This window comes from Apteryx mantelli, chromosome 33, assembly GCF_036417845.1.
Source record: "Apteryx mantelli isolate bAptMan1 chromosome 33, bAptMan1.hap1, whole genome shotgun sequence".
NCBI lineage: Eukaryota > Metazoa > Chordata > Aves > Apterygiformes > Apterygidae > Apteryx > Apteryx mantelli.
Genome location: NC_090010.1, coordinates 3,378,983 through 3,399,780, shown reverse-complemented (window position 1 = coordinate 3,399,780; position 20,798 = coordinate 3,378,983). Strand labels below are relative to the sequence as shown.

Sequence of the window (20,798 nt, the reverse complement as noted above, 5' to 3'; positions counted from 1 at the left end):
TTCGCAGCTTCTCTGTCACAAACCATTTTAGGAAAAGCTACAGGAAAGGAAAAAGTTTAATGATTGTCTCAGTTATTTCTCTTCTGTGTTGTATAAACTACATTCGTTCTGTAACTTGGGTTAGTCTCTTGTGTATATTATAACCATTGCTTCTGTCCCAACTCCTTCCTCTTTTTTTTTTTTTTTTTTAGACTTTTTGTACAATAAAAAAAATTTATATAGCCAAAAAGATGAAAAAAGGGAAAACTTCTGCTGACAAACACATTTTGCTTGGGTTACTTCTCCTCTGCTTGTTTTCATTACTGTCCCCCTGAAAGCTGGCCACGAGGAACGACCCCCACTCCCGGGCTCCAGCTTCCAGCCCGCTCTCAAACCCTGGCGCCTTATTACCCAGATTTACCGCCCCCGGCCCAGCGCGCAATCGCGTGCCGCGGGACACAGGCAGGTCCCAGACAGAGCCAACCTGGATCCGCCCACGGAGGCAGGTCGCTCGTTATTCCCACACTAGCAAAAATTGAAGGAGGACTTGTGAGGTGGGCACAAACCTGGTCAAAGGAGGCCCTCTCCTTTGGGTTTTCATCTTGCGAACGGATGCCCGGATTGGGACCTCAGCCTGCCTCTCCTTCCATGATGGGCTCTGGAAACTCTCCCAGCTTTGCATGCTGAGTCCATGCGTCACAGCAGCCTTCCATACCCTGGCGCGTTGGAGCGGCCAACCCTCAGTTCCCCCCCTCCCGTGTCCTCCCTCGAGAGCTTCTGGCTTGATCCAGTGACCCGAGCTTTGCCTGGCTCGGGAAATATGTTTCCTAATGCTTCTCATTTTTCCCACGCTCCCTGATGCTAGCCATAAAACCAGCCCGCAACACGGATAAGCAGATGAGAGGGGAAGAAATCCACCCTAATTACCGTGCCCGGCTCAGAACCACTCGCTGCTGAGGACATTCCTGGGTTTATATTCCAGATGGGACCCAAAACGCAGTACCCAGCTCTCCTTTTAAAGCCCTCCATAAACGCTTCTCTTTGCAATCTGAAAACAACACAGAAAGATAAGTTGAGGATGAGCCCAGCAGAAGGCAACCACACAAAAATCTACCCTAAGCCGCTGGAGAAAGATGCCCCCATCGCACCAGCAGGCGCGAGGGGCGGCCTGCGCCCTGCAGCAGAGCAAGGCTCCTTGTCCTCCTCTCTTGCAGAGAGCTGGAGGTTTTGGACCGGCTCCCACCTGAGACTCACACCGAGGCTGAACGGCCTCTCGTGCTGTTTTCAGGCAGCTGCTAAGAACAACGAACGCGGGTTTATGCCAAGGAGGGGACAGCGAGCACGCGAACGCAGGACAGTGCCAGAGACACCTCGCACGGGGACTAACCGCCTCGAGCGCCACGGGAGATGGCAAGAGCCATACCCCCTGCCGCCCCTTCCCCCTGCACATATACGCACCATGGATAAGAGCCTTAAACCCCCCCACAGGCCACCGCTTCCTCCAAGCACAGCTCAAAATTGTAAAGCTGAGATTTACAAGTGGCCCGAAGTGCCGGAGGAGACCAGATCAGGGCAGCCTTTATGGAGCCTCATTAGGAGCTGCAGGTATGCCGAGAATGTCACAGCTAATTACAGCTGTGATCAGCAGGAGGGGGGGGAAAGGGGGTGCAGGCAGCTAACCGGAGGCTGGCGGGGTCACTGGCCATGAGACCGACGGGGCTGCGCACCAGCAGGCTGGAAGGAGAGCAGAGTGCAGGAACCAGCGTGCAGGGCTGCAGAGACGAGGGGGAAGTTTTGGCACAAGCGAGGATCAGCCATAAGGACTCAGCTCCAGCGCCAACCCCCTGGGTCAGCCAGGTCCCAGGGCCCTGCGGCAACAGCCCCACGGAGCCTTGCCGTTTCCCCACTCTCTTGCTCCTTCGCTCCCCCCATGCCAGGGTCCTGAAGGCCTGAAGACACACTTGGAGGCAGGCAGCGATCCCTCTGCCGTTCCCTCCACCTCCAGCCGTACACCCTTCTCTTCATCTCTGCTCTGCCAGGCCCTCAGCCCTGCTTTGGGTCCCATTTGCTCCACTTGGAGACTTCTAGGTCCATCCACACTCAGAGCTCACCTTGGGGCCACAAGCAGCTCCAAGCAAGGCTGAGGTCTTGGCTGCGCTTGAGGGCGAGGTGCCAGGTCCCTCCAAAGCCAGAGCTGCTGCTGGGGGAAAACAACTGCCTGCTCTGTCATCTCTGGACTTTGCTTTCCTGGGCAGCTTTTCCTTGGATAAAAGACCTCGCAGGAGGTCTTCAGGACCTGCATTATGGCATCGGCACTGAACCAGAACCCAGAGGTCAGCACGAAGCACGACACAAAATACCAAACACAATGACAGCCCATATCCTAATGCAGCCCCAGCTTCCCAGGCCTCGAGAAGACGACATGGAGGCCAAACGGGAAGATCTTTTGCAGGAGGCAGCCTGGGGCACCGGTCCATGGCATCACCGCAGCGCTGGCGGTGACCAAGCCTCCAGGCTAAGCGCTGTCGCCAGGTCCCTTGGGGGCTCAGGGCGCCGCGGGGAGGGCGAGGGGGCCGCCCCCGGCAGGCCGCTGGGAGGGCTCGCTCTCAGCGGAGAGGTCCCCGGTTGGGTTGGCTGGTTTGTTTCGGAGGAAGATGCCAAGAGTTTAATGAGCGCCTGCTTTTGTTCCGGTCACGTCTCCCCGAGGCCGCCGGGCTGCACCCCACATCGCCTGCCCCCCCCGGCCATCAGCTGACCTAGTTCCGAAAGCCAGGGTGCGGGGGCAGGGCTCGCGGGGACAAATTAGGACAGGGACATCCGGACGACCACCCGCAGCCGCGCTAGGACGTAATACGGCTCCCCTAACCTTCCCCTCTGCTGCCTAACAAGACCGTCCACATGCGACATTCACAGTAATTAAACCATCAACAGGGAGCTTGGCGGAGATCCACCGATCTCACCGCGTCCCTGGTGGGAGATGCCAGCAACGGGGCCATTACCCAGGAGCGCTGGGCACAGTCCAGCTCCCCCGCCACCGGAGACGGCGCGGGACGCCACGCTGCTGCAGCGGTCCCGCGAGCGCAGTGGCCGTGCCCGCCGTGGGGGGCGATGCTTTCCTGCCCCCAAGAGACGGGATCGCTCAGACCCTGGGCGCTAGCGGCTAAGCCGGCTCTGCTGGATTTCCAGCCGGTGGCGGGGACAGGATTTACACTTGATCCTTAAGGCCCCCAAACCATCCCAAGCTCAGGCTAAGGGCAGCAAGTTGCATGCAAATAAGACTTTACCAGTCCTGGTTCACTGTTGCCCAGTGAACACATCTTTTACGGGACCTTCCCCTCCCCACAGCCCAGCCGCAGGGTGCTGGGCACGGAAGGGGCACCTGCTCAGAGGGACGACGATGCCCACCAGCCCTCGCTCCTGCTTCTCGCACGCAGCCTACCATTGCTGGGGAAAGGCCACACGGGCCGGGAGCAACCAGCCAAGCAAGGTCAACGCTTGGGTTCCTCAGGCAGAGCCATGAAAGCTGCAAGTCTGCAAAGAGAAGGTCGGTCTTCACATGAGCGGCCACCCCAGAGGCCACCACCATGCGGAGCAGCCTGCTCTCGAAACCCCTCCCTTCGGCCCCCGCCAAGGCAGCAGGACCTGCACTCACCCCTGCCTGCACGGAAGCGGCAGCAGATCCAGCACAGCCGCCCCTCGGCGTCTCCTCCGGAGCACGGGCCACCTCTTGAGCCAACCTCCCCGACTCCTGCTGTGCCGGGAGTCGGGGGGCCCGAACGATCCACTCTGGCCTGGAAGGACAGTCCTAGGGCAGCCAGCACGGCCACGCTCCAACACACAGGTCTCCTCAAGCCCCCGAGCTGCAACATCCTCGTCTCCACCTCAGCCCGAGGACGGCGAGAGGCAGGACAGAGCTGAGCTCAGCACCGCTCGGACCCAGCCGCTACAGGAACAAGCAGAGCGAGAAACGCTCCGGTCCAGCGCAGGGCCCCAGCTCCGAGCAGTGGGAAACGACGACATCGGGCCAGGAGAGTCAGCGAAGCTCACGGGCTCCCGCGCGCCGAGCGCAGGTGGAGAGGGTGGCAGAGGGGGGCTCCGCAGCCGGGCCACGACGCTGCCCTGGGGGAAGGTGGCAGGGCAAGAGCAGCGAGTTGAGGAAAGGGTGGGGGGAAAAGAAATCTGAAAACGCATCCGTTATAGTCCCTGCCTCCTCTTGCTCAAACACACTTCTGCTCTTTTGTCTCCTTACTTTCGTGAATTTAAACAAAAGATGCTTCCAACCCACCCACAGAGGATCTGGGGGCAAGAGGCCGTTGGGAAGAAGAGGACGGCGCGTTTGGGGAGAACGCACGTTGGCACCGGTTTGCGGTGGAGCATGCACGCACCCCCCGTGCACCTCGCTCCCTCACCCCACCTCCTCTTTCCCCTTCACATTGTGCAAACCCACCGTTTCTCCCTCTCCCACCCCCCCGGTCCCCCCCACTGGGCTGACCTATAGTCCCACTTGCATTTACAGCCCAAGCGTCTGCTGTGAAAAGTGACTTCATGCTGAATTTGGGCACTGCACGGCATTACCAGCTCTCACGCTGCAAGCCCCAGCCCTCCTTTTCTTTCGCTCGCTTTCCCACACTTTCCCCCGCTCATTGTGTGCCCGCTGCTTTTTTTCTTTGCCTATTCAGCCCAAATTAGTCACGAGCAGCCCCCAGCTTGGAGAGGAAAAATAAATTAGGTGGTGTTTTAAACACACTGTGATTAGAATGATTCTCCCCTACATCCAGGAGGGGAAAGCCCAGCGTTTAGAAGATTGAGCGTCCTCCGCAAAACAGCCCCCCACCCCTCCCCGGGGAACGGGCCACGGCGGGGGAAGGCGACCGAGGGCAGCGCTGCCCCATCGCCCCGGTGGGCCCAGCTGCTGGAGCGGGCTGGGGACAGGGACGCATCTACGTGGAGGCAAAGAGGGAGGGAGCGGAGCAGAGTTCAGCGTTATTTTGGTACCATGGCCAAAGGAAATTCATGCAGAACAAGGGGAGGAGACGGCGTGAATGAGGGACGGGGAGAACATACACATGTAGTTTTACCAGCCCCCAGGGAGGAGGTCTACCAGGGAGGGAAGGGGCAGAGACGACGCAGGGGCTCCGTAAAGAGAGGAGCCTGATCCAGGGCACAGGACGCGCCACCCGCGCACGTGCCCCAGCAAAGAGGACAGGCAGACGCGCTGCTCCGGGTCGGGAAGGCAGGACAGAAACGGTTCCTACAGGCAGAGAGCAGAGCTGAGAGCCGGGGCCTGCGGTTCTGCTCACCAGTGCGGAAAGCCAGGACAACTGACAGGTGCAGGCGGCGAAGTCAGGGCTCCTGGGTTCTGCTCAGGGCTCAAGAAGAGGAAGGTGATGAAATTGCACCATCAGAGCAAAAGTTGAGGCTTGTGTCCTACAGGCCTTCACCAAACGCTGCCAAAAGCCATACAGTGCAAACTCTGCAGGGTCATTTCACCCTTCTGTGCCTCAGTATTTACAAAAGTAACAACAAGTCTGCGACTTTGGGACAGGTTCTGGACCAGCAGGAGCTCTCACAACACAGCACATCCCGATTTTTCCCATCACTTAAAACTCTCAAGCTAAAACACAAGGAGGTACTTGAAATAACCAGATATCAAGAAGCCTAAGACTCCAGAAGATATCTATCCCGTCTACCCTTCCCCCTTAAGCTCTAGTAATTACCCTCGGCTTACAGCATCCAAATCATCAGTAATGAAAAGAAGCAACCATCCCGTTATTTATACACAGCCCTGATGTATTACCAGTTAAGTTACAGTAGAGTCCCAAGATCTTTAGAGTTCGCGAAGCTTAATGAGGTCAGCAGGAAGCAAGAAGTTTTGTATCCAAATGAAACAACAAGGTCAATTTAGAGAGGCAAGAGGAGATTAAGAGTTTGCCAAGGCCACAAGAAGTTAACATTAGCAATTTTCCTAAACAGTGGGGATGGCCCAGGCTCGCAGGGATCTGCTTTCCAGCCCACCCCGACGAGGGGGGCACGCTGCAGACTCGGCCACGGCGCTGGGGGAAGCGCACGCAGGTCTGCGCTGCGCACGGGGCGAGGACGACGCGCAAGTTAGAGCGGGCCGGCGCTCCGTCTGCTCCAGCTCCATCCCGGAGGCACGCTCCAGTCCCGAGCGAAGAACGTGGTTACACCATACATCAAACTGACAGATACCAGAATTGCCTTAAAGAAGCAGTTTTATTATGAAACCAAGAATGAAATGCAGTGTTTGCCCTGGCACACTACAAAACATTTCAAGCAAATAACGAGCAAAAAGATCATGAGCCAAATAGAAAATACATCTTACAAAATCTGACATACAAAAAAAAAAAACAATCAGAATAAAGTTATTACATTAAACCAGGAAAGAGCAAGGGAGCTTCGATTCACTCAGCCACTGACAACCCAAGACACACAACGTAACCCGGACCCCGTGGCTTTTAGCTGCCCTTTGGGAAAGTAAACAAACGTCCAAGGTATTGCTTAGAGTCACTGAGGGCACACACATGCAGTCAGACTGCAAACGTTAATGGAACAGAAGCAGTTTGAAGACTGCCACATTAAAAAATATATATCTATTGCTTATTAAGAGTCAGGTATAAGCCTCTGAAAAGCTTGATTTGTAGACACGTCCACTGTTCTCTAGCGTCTTAAGGAACCAAGCATGGACAATGCAAACATCTTTCCAACAAGAGGTTACGGTCAGAAATAAAAATCTGAGGACGCAAGTCTTCAGACAACAGGATTTCGGCCAAAATGCCCATCTAAAAATCCAAGAAGATATATAAATTTCTGCTTATACCCGGGGGCCGAGGTATTAGTGTGAGGGAAAGCACTGTGCAAGATGGAAGATGTAGCAGGAATGTACGCTTGCAGGTGGAACTCATTCTCTAGGTAGGCAGAAGAAAGGGCACCAGATCGCTTCCCTCACTATCGCAGCACTGCTGATCAAACAGCAGCTGGCTTCAGGGTCCTACACTTCCCCACCGCTGCCACCTCTTCCACCTATGCAGGCTAACACGAGGAATTGTTCTTCACAGCTCCCTAAGAACAGAGGTGCCGTCTGAAATACTAAAAGCAACTAAAAGCACTTAACAAGTTGTGACAACGCTGCCTTTCATGTGACTTGGCCAATTTTTCTGCAACTTCACTGAAACGGTTACGGTTAACGCAGCAGAAGGAACTGTGTTCCTACACAGCTACCAAGAATTCCACACTTTTAAAACACAGGTCCTAGGATAACACCGGAGCTTTCCTGCACTGTCTGGCAGCTCGGAGAAGACTGAGGCTTCTTCAGCATGTCTGAGTTATCCAGCTCGACAGAGTTATTCTGAAGCAAGAAGAGGACAAAATAAAATCCAGCCTGAGAATAAACAGATTTTTTTTTTTTTTTTTTTTTTTTTTAAAGGAGAGAAATGTATCACTGACCTTAAGGGAATCTGGAAAACGTGTATGGAACACCACGAGCCACAGAGGGCCTAACGAGGCCGGATGAATGAAGCAGTCAGAACAGGCTCTATTTGCAAATGCATTGCTGCTTTTTTCCTCCTTATTTTAGGACACCGGTCTTGATTTAAGGTTAATTGGCAATTCTTGCTCTGACAACTTCCCATTAGCTTTACCCTGGGAAGAAAAGCAGTCTTGAAACTGCCCTGTACGTTGGCTATCAAAAATGCCACTCTTCCATTTTTGACAACATGAGACAATATCCTAGAGAAAGCCCTTCCCTGACATTCAGCCTGATGGGTCTCAGATGAGCTAGGAGGTAAAACGCCAGAGATCCAAAGCAGAACGTGGCTAACGCATTGTGCTCTCGAGATGAAGGGTGTTCTCACCCTAGCTGCTGGGAAGAGAAGGCGAAACAGCTGAACCTTGAGGCCCATTTTCTCAAGGTAAAGGAACAGAGGACCAGGGCAGTCCGAGAGATGGAAACGGTACCGAAACAAATGGACAAAACAGAGCAACGCTTCAAACAGTTCCTTGCTTTAGCAGCATAACTTGAATTCTCAAACCAGAAAAGCAACTGCCAAGGGCACAATAAACCCTGCTCTGTCTTCATTCCTGAACATTTCTCCCTTTCTCATCATATAGCGGACACTTTAGGTCCTATAGTAGCTCTATCTGCCCATCTATTTAACAGGCAGATTTTGATTCTCTCCCGCACCTGGCACAGACATTTTCCAGCAGCGTTCAGAGGGCACCAGGACACTCTCCATCTAATCCAGACGGACAATGTGCCCGGTGTGAGCTGTTGTAAATGACCACACAAGCAGCTGGAAAACAGAACCAGATCACAGGACTCCAAGCTACCAAAGATGCAATAAGAACAGTTTCTTCTTTTTGCTCTACATCTTTTCTTTTTTAAACTTTGTAACTTGAAAAAATAAGTAGCACAATCATACAACTATGGGGGATTCCCTGTCTACTCATCACTAAGATCTAGAGAAAGAAAGAGTGTGGGAGTGAGAGGAAAGTGGGGAAAAGAGAAAAAGAGTATGCACGCACTCAAGAGGCACACTGCAAATGGGTTGAAGCTAAAACGGACTGGCATCAGACAATCCCAAAGCGTTCTGCTCTTTTCCTCTTCTTTGCCTGCAAAGAGGAATTACAAGAAAAATCAAAACCAAAAAGAAACAAGTGAACAAGTTCTTTACAATCTCACACAACCTGATGGAGAATTTATTAGAAGTTTGGTACGGATCACAACACCAGTGCATGGCAGCTCCAACCCCTTCCTGAGCACACTGACACAGAGTTAGTTCGGAGAATGTTTTATACCCGTGTTTGGCAAGGAGCTATGAAGTTTTTATTCTGGCATTTGAACAAACAAACAGAGCCCAAAAATCAAGTAGCAAAAATATACAGTGCCTGAGATACAGTGCTGCTGAAGTCACTTCATCTTGCTGGCAACGCGCTACAAAAGGGTTGAGCTGGGAACAATGACTACTTTAGAGGCCTAGAAACCCTTCCAGGCAGTGGGGAGGTGGGAAATGTAAAAGGGCAAAGGGTTAACACTCTTCTATTCATGGAAAAGGTGAGAGGGACACACTAAAACGCATTAAATATACTATTGCGTCTCTCAGATATGCCTTTAAGCCGATACACGAGGGGCGTATAAATCTTAATTTTTAGCAGGATAAATAGCCTGGGGGCAACAGAAGCCCTAATCAAGAATCTCCAGGGGAAAGGTGCATTTGAGTGCACACAATACTAGTAAAAAGACCTTTTTGTTCCAGGCACAATCTATAAGTGACCTAACGGAAAAGCATGGAATCCCTCACCCCCAGCCACCCCCTCCACTCGGACCGAATAGGGGGCTCATTCTCCCATGCTCTGCAGAAGGCTGGGAACGCCGTTCACTGTTTCTTTCGGGGCAGCATTTTGCAGTAAACTAAAAACAAAACAAAAAAAAAGCCCCTAAACCCCACCTGAATTGTTGAGATTGCTCTTAGGAGCCAAACAAAAAACGCTTCTTGTATGTCAAATCCAGAAGCCATCTGGTTAAGTAGTTTCTGAGACCCAACAGCTCGCCCTCCTGCAACCTTTGCCGTTTGCTTGTTAACGTAAGAATCCCCATCCAGGAGGGGTCCCTTTGTGCGCAAGCGAGGGGTACTCGACTCGGGCTGATTTATGCTAGAGCACTATTTGTGCAGCCCCATAGGTGTACACGGCACTCGCAGACAACAAACGTAGCAACTCCCGTGGCAGAGCAGAGCAAACCAGTCTGCGTGGTGGCTTGGAACAATACAAACCTGAAGAAAGCCTAAAACTACACAAAACTCCAGGTCACTGCCCTGAGGAGGCTACAAATTTAAAAGATGGGCCAAGTACACAGAGGACAGACGTGCCAAGGGGACAGAACAAAGCACGGAGGAGAAAAGCACAGAACAGGGTCAATGTCTCCATCCTCATTATGTTATAGAGCCTCCATGGATTTATCGATGAAGACCTACAATAACCATCCAAGGTGAAGCAGAGGATCCCAGAAGCATCCAGGACGGAGGGAAATATAAAGTACAAGGAAGGGAAACAGCTAGAGCGCGTCAATGCGGACAAAGTGAGAGGTGGGAAAATAGCGGCGAAAAACTGGAACAGAGCAGATGCGCCCTGCATTTTCGGGAAGCCTCTGTGCCATTCTGAAAGACGAGGAGCTGGATGCTAACAAGTGCTGGCATGCTCCTGAGGCTTGCTGCGCTCCGAAGCGGCCTATTTCCAGCAGGAGCCAGGGAAAAACCACATCGGATTGGACGGCAGAAGCTCAGCACTCATCACCAAGGAAAAGAGGGTGAGCGACTGTGGGAGCTATAGGGTCAGCCCCAAGTCAGCCCAGGGGACCCAGGAGCAGAGTGAAGTCCCAGGTGTGCAGAGTCACAGTGCCACCTCCTGGGACGTTCACTTCTCCTCTCAGTGCTCTCAGCCACTCCCCACTCTCTCAGAAAAGTGTGTTTTACCTCTGTGTCCTCTGTAGCTCCAGCCCCAGCTGAACTCGTTACAATGCCAAACCGCTCCTTTCTCTTCTTCAGTTTCTCATCTTCTTCACTCTGGCACAAAGAAGGACAAAGATTTAATTTATTGGCAAAGCCTCAAAATTCTCATTTTATGGTAAATCATGTTCCTCCTACCCCCAGTCTTCCTGCAGTCGGCTACAGACCACCTGCTAGAAAAAGAGTTGGAGCAAGACAACAGAGATGCCTGAGAGCTGACCAAGCTTCTTATCTGCCATGGCAAAGTGCACCGTCCATAAGGGATTTATTGCACGGCTGCTAGAGAAGAGCACCACAAGAGCACTTCAGCTAATGAGGGCGGCTCTGTCCAAACCTCTACGCCTCCAGCAGTAATCAGTGAAGAAAGAAACGCAGGGGCAGTGTTCATCTAACAGTCTGTAGAATTGCTTCCTAAAATAATGTCCAATACCACCTCGAACTTGTCCATCTTTACAGCGCTATATTACCTTTGCTTGGAATTTCTTCACAATCAAACCTGAGCATGACGAAAGGGCAAAGCAAGGGACAGTTGCTCATTGTAGCTACTATCGTATGGCATAGGTGCGCATACATGTCAAGGAAGGAATTCAGACTCCACAGCCAAAACCTCGCTTTTGCCTAGATGTGGTCTAGGAAGGATTTGGGAGAAGTAACAGCAGTCACAAGGGCCTTCTTCAATGCCCTTCTGGAACAGGACAGTAGGAATTTGACTGTCAGTTCCATGGTACAAACACCAAAGCAGACAACCCACTCTGGCTCTGACATTACAGCTCTGCTCACCAATATGCCAACACATCTCAGACGGGCCAGGACACGTATACACGGCTATTGGACGATGCATCTGGCTACCAGTGGCAGGGTGGTTCGAAGGAATAGCTGACGACCACCGTGACAGGAGGAGCCTGGGCAGAGCAGACCAAAGGCCCAGCCACACATTCCCGGGACGGGAAGTCTCAGAGCCTATTTCTTCTCCAAGAGGTGATCTCCTGTTCACTGCACCAGATTCCACGTTTCTTGGAAACATTTTCATTTGGAGATGGAAGCTCAGCACTCACTATCTTCCTAAGCCTCATCTCATTTCTTTCTAGCCCGAGTGAGCAAATTTCTACCAACATTTCCCAGAGCCTTCAGGTCCCCGTTTCCCAAGCTTCTGCATAAAATCTGGATGCTTTTATCTCCACTGCCATCACCCACACTGATGTCCTGATCACCAGTAATAGCCAAACCCATCATTACCCATAAAAGCCTCAATACATCCATTTTCTGCGGGTTTATTTCTAGCTCTGGCTATTTCAGCCCTCATTCAGACCATTTCTACAGCTAAGGCTGTCTGGTTACTTAGCTGCACTCCTATAATTTCTCCTCCTTCCCCCCCTATCATTAAGTACATTTCACAGCTCTCACCGCCCATAACCCCATCTGCTACGTTTCGTTCTCCTGGAGAGCCGGGCCCATGCACAGACTCTCGCTCCTTACGGCGAGCGGAGAACCCGGCCATCGTTGCAGAGGCGAGAGGAAAGGTGCCCCAACCACTGTCCAGCAAATCCCCAGAAGCGCTACTCCAATGCGCAGCTTCCCATGGCCATTTAGCATTCTTGGAAGACAGAGGTACCAGCAGCACGCCCTGGTTTCGGAAAAAGTTGCACAAGACAGAACAAGAACCCGCAAGGGCACCGTTTCCAAAAAAGAATAGAAAACATACTCCTAATCCCAATAATCCACCTGAGTAAGCTGAAATTAGTTAGTCAAGCAGAGGAATCAAGCTGGACACTTATCCATTTAAGATCAAGGTCATAAAACACACTGAACGATATCATGGGTGCAACAGCCAAATCTGACAAGCAGCGACACCGAGCGCCCCGTTCGCAAGCAGCGGGGCAACCTTGCTGGGTCAGTATCTTACATAAACGACGCCACAGCAACCAGCTTAGCAATATTAATTATGACATTGCCATGTGTTGTGGCAACAGGGACAACTAAAGAGTTTTAATTGAAAACACAGAGGTTCTCACAAGCTTTGGCTCCATAGGAAGCCACCAGCAGTCATGGCCCAAACAGCACATTTGCTTCCTTCTGTGCATTTACAACACTTCATTGCAATAATTGCTGCTAACCAGTACGGCAAACGTTCTCCCATTGGCAGAATCCCACTAAGCCCGATTGCCCGTGTCTTCAGCTTAACTTTCTTTCCCAGAAATCCACTATGGAGGATTTTTTTCAAGACAGCTCTATCATTACACAGCTGCACCTTCACATACCTACTTTATTTTGCCAGTCCTCCGTTCTGTTATTTGATATTGAAGTCATTGGCAAAGGTCATCACCGTCACTACCCCTATCTTACACAACCCCAGTAGCCCCGTTTTATGGATGAGGATGGAGAAGGTCAACAGGTAAGTGTCTTTCCTATGACCACATGAGGGTGAGCAGCAGGGAGAGGAACTGAGCGCAGGGCTGTCACTCAACCCAGGACCTTCATTTCCAGCTTTGCGAAAGCAGCAGTGCCCCAGAAAAGCAGTGAAACCCGAGGTCTGCGAAGAAAATATGTGGGGAAGAATTATCAACACATGGGACAGGGAAGGAAAGAGAAAGTTGCTGCCTGTAGCAGTGTGATGCACACGCAAACCCTGGCCACACAAAGAAAATTCAACCTGCGTATTCAGCAATGTCCAAGCATGCTCTTAAAAATCAGTATTGGCGACTGTGTTGTTCAAGTCCTGCTGGCATGAGGATAGCCCAAAAGCCACTAAAAAAAAGCACTGTGTCTTTAAAAAAAAAAAAGGCACAAGAGGCTCCCAGGGACTGTACTGAGCTGTAGGTTTTTATTTATTTTTTCGGTAAGCCACCCCCATTCCTCCCACCCCCACCACTGCCCTGCAGGGAAAGCATATAACCGTCGTACTAAATCAACACTGTTCTAATGATCTCGCTCACTTGACCCCCTAGCATGACAGTGTCAGATGCAAACACGCGTACAATAAACTTCACTCCATCTTTAGCTTCTCGCTGACAGGTTTTGATTCATGGGGTGCTGAAACCCATCTGAGGAAAATTACCTCTATCAAAACGCTGCTATCTCTGCATCTATCAAGCCCTGGTAGCGCCCCAGGGCCATGCTCCAGCGTGCAAATGGGTGCACCAGCATCTGCAGGGAAAGCTGACCTTTCTGGCAGTGTGTCAGATTTATTTTCTAACCTTACTATTTCTAGGTTTGGTCCCTCCACACTCGCTCCACGATAGTTATTCTGTAGTTTGTCTAAAAAAAAAAAGGGGGGGTGGGGGGGGGGGGGAGAGGAAAAAAGCTTTTATGAAGGATTCCAAGCGCAGAAGCTCAAGTCTTTGCAGAGAGCTGGCAATAAGGACGCATGACAGCATTTATACAAGGTGCACCAATACATTTGTGCTGCACTGTATTTAAGCGCAAAGCTTTAGTTTTGACCCTTTAATTTCATCCGCAGGACCCCAGGGTGCCGGCACAGTTCTGCACTGTGCTATTGGCAGCAAGAGCATCGCAGCACCATGGGAATCTGCCTCAGGAGCCGCTTCCTATCGGTGCGAGATCCAGGCCCCCTCCTCGCCCAGTGGGCATCCTCATACGGAGCAGCTGCGCTGGAGCATCCAACCGAAACCCCGGGCTTGGCAGCGGATGCCACGGCCAATGTCCCTAGCCCACCGCCTGGCCTCTTCCCGGCACAGCGCGCAGCAAGCACACGCGCTCAGCGGAGGGGTGAGGGTAAGGAAAACGAGCTCCTCGCTCTCTCATCAGGAAACGCTAGGTAAGCAGCAGAGTCGAACACGGAGCCGGAATCGCAGCTCGCCCCTCCACACTAACAGCTTTTCAAGAAGCCTGCACGCAGGAACCAGAGAAACCTTGGGCTTCAGGCAGTCTCTTTTTTGAAGCAACAGTGACACGAGTGGGGGAGGCCGATGCAGGGTGCGCACTGGAAGAGGTCCCGAAGGGCAATACAGGCTGCGCAGCTCCAGACTGTAAGAGGGCCTGTCAGAATTGATTAAATCCAGGTTTAACTGCTTGTCCTCTGGCTCATATCACTTATTCCCAAAAGACAGAAGGATCCATTTAAAAACTGTATCATTCCCTCTCTCCAGGGAGAAGGTAGAAATGCCGCTTCTGGTAGCGGAAGAGTTAATGCCAAAAGGCATTAATTCATGGTTTCCATGGTGCAGAGAGCAGCTTTGGCACTCGCCGCTACCCCGTGAACAGAACTAGAGCCTAACTCCGGGGCAGGAGAGCACAGCTGGTTACCTTTAGAAACGATACACAAACTCCCCGCAACAAGGATTTCTCGGCTCTTCCCTGACAGCAAGCCTGCCGCCTTCGTCCCCCACCTGGACCGAGCAAGCCGCAAGCAGGAACTCACGCAGAGGCGGAACGAAGAACCATGGCACGACGGCAGCAGCTCTCCGGTGGGATATTCTGGTTAACCCGCCTCCAGGATTCAAACTTCCACCGAGGGGCAAACCCCACTGCCAGCCTTGCTCTTAAAGAGGGCAGAAAAAAAAACTTGATCCCAGATCACGTACAAGCTTCTCGCTGTCCCTCCTGTTCAAGGCCAGAAGCGGCAGAGCCGCCCTTGGCCCCCGGCACCTACTCGCTTAGACGAGGTTCTGAGGAACTGCTTGTCGCGAGCAGCTCTGATCCCCGACCAAAGGAGCCGCTGCACAAAGCGTCAGGCCAGCACGGCCCCACCATGTACCAACCCGTACTTCCTCGTGCCCGCAGCATCCAGGTCTCAGGCATTTAGATTAAACAGCAACACGTGCCACACAGGGAGACTTCAGGAGTTATGGCAGGCTCTGTACAAGTACCTAAGCGGGGAAAAAGGAAGAACCAGCCCAGCTCTCGGTAGCAGCTGCAGATGAGCAGAGAATCTGGGACAGATTCAGAAGAGGAAGAAAACAACAGGAAAGGGGGACGATGCCCTGAGGAAGCTCCCCACCTTCTCCTGTCCTCTAGAACTATCCAGTTGTCAGACAACAGCTCGCTGCCACGGTTTGGGTCAGGCTCATCACATAACCACCACGTAAATGGCGAGGCAACAACCTTGTGTAAAGAGGCAGCTCCCTGAAGCACAAGGAAGTGACTTGTTTGATGCACATACTCTGTATTTTAAAACCCCATGTTGCTATGAAATCTCTCCCCCCAAGGCCAAGTTTCAGGCTACATGGCCAGAGTGCTTCTTTCTCCAGATTAAAACGTCCCCAGGAGAACCGTGTTCTGAATTTGCAGATGAACCCTGGAGAACTCTCATCACAAATGCAAAGAGACAGACACGAGCCCGTAATCACATGCTCAGTGTTTTCATTCTCAGAGAATGGAAGGGTGTGTGCCCACATGTGTATATAAAACCGGACCCTTCTGGTCACTCTCCTGTATCTTGCTGCAGCATGACGGATGGCAGGATGAAAAGCAGAGCCCTGAGGCTTTCAGGCGATGGTAGATTAATGATGACATGGCCTTGACCTCCAAAAGGTAAAGGTTATGAAACACTCAAGGGTAACTGGGCTTCCAATTTCATACCCAGGAGGTGAATGACAGCAACTGATGGTTTTATTCTCAGAAACACTCCAATCCTAGGACGCACAGCTGTCACCCACCACCTTTTTGAAATTCATCTCAACGTATTTATTCCTCCTGGCTCTTTCTCCTTGCAGACTCTGTTTGAGCGCTTCTAAGTCCTTCTGGGGTTGAAACGCTAACATACATCAGCAAGCATTTAGCAGGAGACGTGAAGCGACAGGAAAGCCCAGAGTTTATATAGGAGCATTCCGTGTGCGGCTTACCCCTTCCCATCTGCAAAACCGCCTTTCACACAGAGGTCAGCACGCAAGATCTTCGCTTCGTACTATACATAATACAGTGATCTATGGGTACAGGGACAATCAGCGCCGTTGCTCTCCGGACTCCACCCCCAACGCCAGCTCCGCTCCTCCGAAAGACCTACAAAACGCATGGGTGATCTCAAGCTGTCCCTTTCAACCCAAGGCAGCACAGCTCTTTCATCTCCAACTTCACTTCGCGTTTTCAGCTGAGATTGAGCTAGTCACGGAGGGACGTATGTTGAGACTAAACCAGAAGAGAGATAGTCACAGTCTTTCTCCAAAATAAAGCCAACGCGAGGACTCCACTTAGATTAGATACACATGACAGGAATATCCATTAAAAGTTCCTATCACACATTCCTTATAAAAACACTATTAGAAGGACCCTTGATTCCGCTGCCATGCACAAATGATTTTTAAAAAGCAAAATTTACACAAAGTTACACCACATATGCGCATCCAAGAACCTCAATGGATTTCACAAACATGAAACACAATCTTATCTCCATGCAAAACAGCTACCACACCCACAGTGCCAGAAGCTCGACTCGGGAATTCAGAGAAACCTTCTGCTCGTCATCCCGCCGCAAGGCAGCGGTGGACCGTGAGCTCCACGTCTCCGCACAGGAGCGTCCACTGCGGTCCGGTTTCACGGAGGAGCCCACTCTACACGGTGCTGCCACTCAGGTGAACCCCAGACTACTGGCAAATCTACATCCCTGGAAGATTTGCACACATTTAGCTGTCTCTAGAACTAGGTTATTACAGAATTAGCCCAGAGTCATCTAAAGTTAGAGCAAAGCTCAATCTTCTGGCTTATTTCATCTATTGAGAAACTTACTGTAACTGCCTTGGACAAGCCTGATGCAACAAGGTACAAAGTCGCTGGCCTTTGAAGATCTTAATAGAACTAAATGGGGAAAAAAGTATTAATTGTTTAAAGTACTAAGCCTGATTCTGGTTATACACTGGAGACATCCGGATTTATTCATTCACACTAATGAAACTTAAGCAATGCAGGATCAGTGACTCACTGCTTTATGGTACCTACTAAGTCACTTTCGCAGCCACTTTCTTCAGTTTTATAAAAGTTAAGGGAAACGAGCAATTGCAAGCTTCCTTCGAGTCCTTTCTTCCAACACACATCTTGGAAAACAGGTTGGGAAAGCAGAAAATCAAACTGAAGTGTTTGATAGAGGGCAAAAGTCACAACAGCCGGCAGTTCTGAGGTTTTTCTGTGTCAAGACACCACAGCTTTCACAGTTAAAAGTTTATGCTCACTCCAAACGGGATCAGCGGGGGAGGAAGACAAAAAAGTCACAGACATGTGTTAAGAGTACACCTGCAACTCTCCCAGAGCTTCAATACCGAAGTTGAAAAGCATTCTTCGACTTAGACGTCAGAGACGAAGCAAACATGTAAGGAATGCCACATGGCAAAGTGGCAGAGACGCATTTCAGGTGCACCACAAGGCAGAAAGCCTTGGAGGAGCTTTTTTTTTTTTTTCTTTTGCACCCACTGAAGAACAGCATCTTAAGTATCAAACATTTACACAGGCTCTTCCGTCCTAAAATTCATTTACCCTGGTGCAGAAAGACTGCTGCACAAGACCACAGCAGTCTCCACCGAACCCAGAAGCACATTTAAGAGAGTTACACCTGGCTCTAAAACGAGAGGCCGGACAGAGTTAAAGCTATTTGGCACAGCGAAAGAGTTTTCCCTCGAAGAGTCCAGCTGTTATTAAAAAGGAGCAATCGGGCGATGACTAAACATGATTTGAATTGCACATTAGCCCCAGATTTAAAAAAAATCCATTCTATTCAAACCCAACAAGCGCAAAAACGGCAACACACCACAGCAACATTAACCCTTCCCCTGCAGGCAGGCAGCTCCAGTCCGCACACGGCTCCTGGGAGAGGACAAGGGGACGTGCTGCCAGGCTGGACGGCTCTAACTGGCCCTCTGAGAGGTGTCCTGTAGCGTTTAAGTGCTGTTGCTTTACAAGCTAAATGAAGACCCTTTAGAAGCAAATGAAATTCCAATGAATTTGTAGTAGAAGAAAACATTTGGGTGCACACGTGCCCGCTGCAATCGACAGCGCGCTCTGAGGGTGAACAGCGTGCAGAAACGATGACGGGAGATTCACGCAGATTTATTCTCCCAGGTATCCCAATGAACGCTGCCCAATTTTGAGTCAAAGGTGATTCTATCTCCAGGTTTTGTAAACACACACGAGCCTGGGAAGCCAAGTGAGTGCTTGCCACTCCCAACCCCAAAGGTAAAAGATTCTTCAGTAGTAAGTGAATTACAGGTTTGAAGAGAGACCAAAGAGCTTCTTCCTGCTAGCCAGAAGCTCCTAATAGACCTGGGGTGTTGCAATGACTTTGCGTCCCATAGACTGACCACTGCACAGAAGTGCTAGTGCCAGTGAGTTGAGAGCAGAATTAAGAGTTGTTAGTCCAAATACGACCAGGAAAAGCTACACTGGCATGCAGAAGGAACAACTGGCAAGACAGAGGAGTGCTTTCAAGGGCATTTTCACTGCCTAGAGTTTAACTATGAGAGACTTTGCACTAATCTATAAGCTACTTCAAGTACTAACTTCCAAGCAAACAGAAGCACAGCGCTGGCCATAACTCAGTCTTTTAGTCACCATTTTACACTTGTTTTCTCTTTTTGATATGCTGGACTATTAGTTCTCTCCCAGACCCAATGAGCCTTCTTATTTTTTGCTCAATACTCTTAGGTTAAGATAAGGAGAGGCATGACTGGACACTGCACCAGTCCCTGCAAAGGGCCAACCCTCCACCCAGGCCAGGCAGAGAGGATGGTCGAGCCAGCGTTCGAGTTCCCGGTTGGGCGCTGGGTTTCTCAGACCATCCTGCCCAGTTCCAGCAGTAGAGGCAGGGATGAGCAAGACAACCCTAACTTCCCAGGGCAGCTCACATGAAAAGACTGAAAGATAAAAAGCTGCAGAGGGAGGACCTTGGGTACGGAGTCACTAGGCTCAATTTTGGACAGTGAACCGAATTTAAGTGAGCTATCCTGTCCAAACAAACAGGAACTGCACACCTTAACTACAGAAAGAGCTAACATCCAGGACTGTCCAAGACCTAAACGCAAGGCCACCTCCTCAGATCAGCAAGGTACCACGGAAAAGAACTAACAGATGTTCCGAGTACCAAACTAAAAATGGAAACACGCAGGCTGACAAACTTTATCTGTATACAATCCAGCACCTCCTAGAGAACCAGTCTATCTGCTGTGGATGTCCATTGCTTCCATACATTAAAGTCTTCAGACTTCTTTCAACCAGAAGAGATAAGATGCAGTGGGTGAACACACCCAAAAAGTAACTTACGTTTAGTCTTTTGCGGCCACTTAATTTGGTTTCTCCAGTATTACTGGAAGCTTGAGATTCTAGCAGAGCTTGAAGGGTAAACTAGGGAAAGAGCTGCTGCTTTGCAAATATTTGACTCAAACTGAACCCTGATAATTGTTAAATCTGCAGTTCATTTCTCCAGAATTTCAGCTCACATGCCAGGAAACCTCTGCTGGCCAGCTGTACTCCAAAAAGCAGAAAGAGCCTAGCACACGGGGCTCTGCCTGTCACCTCTCTCTGCCAGATCTTCCACATGGATGCTTCCCTCATTTGCCCTGGAATTTTACATGCCTTTAAATAACAACAGCTAGAGCATGGAAAAGGTATGTTAGCCAGTAAATTATCTGTGGAATTAAACTGTTTAATCTCAAGCATTATTACAGATCAGCTTTTTAAAGAAGCTTCTTTGGGCCCGTGGGATGAGCCCAGCTCCCTAATGGTTCAACCTACAAGACTGTCCACATTGCAAGCTCACAGCTAAATATCATGCCACATGAATCTGTGTATTCTGACCAGAACAGATCTGTCAGACACCCAAAAACACTCCAGCAGGGCCTCTACAGACAAAGTTCTGAATCCTCATCTAATGCCACAGCGACTTACTCAAGATTCGGTGCAACATCATGGCAGAGTTCATCTCTTATTCCAGGGCAACGCTACTGGGGGACATGAAATAGTTCAGTTAATCTTCCACGAGCAGAAAGAGCTGCTTAAGTTATCTTAATTAAAAGGATTAGGTGGAAAGAAGGGGATCCTCATAAGAGTTTTGCAAGGTTTAATTCATTAGAAGACATTCCTCCGGGTTCGTCCTCTCACATGCAAACACACACACTCCTCCTCGCATTTTACAGGGCTTTTTTGGTTGTTGTTGTTTTTACTTTTGTCCTCCGCGGTGAAGAGGGGTTAAGGAGAAACCTGACTTTGTTTCTCTCGTTAAAATGCGAATGGATTCTCCGGGCTGAGCAGCGAGCCGGGCCGGCCATTCTTCCCGGCCGCTCCTCCAAATTCCTGCAGCCAAATGGTTCCAGGGCAGCTGAATGGCACATAATGACATCATTGATTGAACCATAATAGAGG

At 50.6% G+C, this 20,798-nt stretch overlaps 1 protein-coding gene across 5 annotated transcripts in view; it reads right to left on the bottom strand.

The window, feature by feature from the left end:
* Positions 1-906: 906 nt before the first annotated feature.
* SARNP (SAP domain containing ribonucleoprotein) overlaps positions 907-20,798 on the bottom strand; it is a 40,042-nt gene continuing 20,150 nt past the window's right edge. For 2 of the 5 annotated variants that reach the window (XM_067313998.1, XM_067314002.1), the window contains 2 exons: positions 10,467-10,556; positions 6,195-8,607 (listed from right to left, as the gene is read on the bottom strand). In XM_067313998.1, coding sequence (XP_067170099.1) covers positions 8,566-8,607; positions 10,467-10,556 — 132 coding nt within the window. In that variant the 3' untranslated portion in view covers positions 6,195-8,565. Of the gene's footprint in view, positions 1,028-6,194; positions 8,608-10,466; positions 10,557-20,798 lie in introns of those variants that run through there. The other 3 variants (XM_067314000.1, XR_010886678.1, XM_067313999.1) reach the window with 3 other exon arrangements.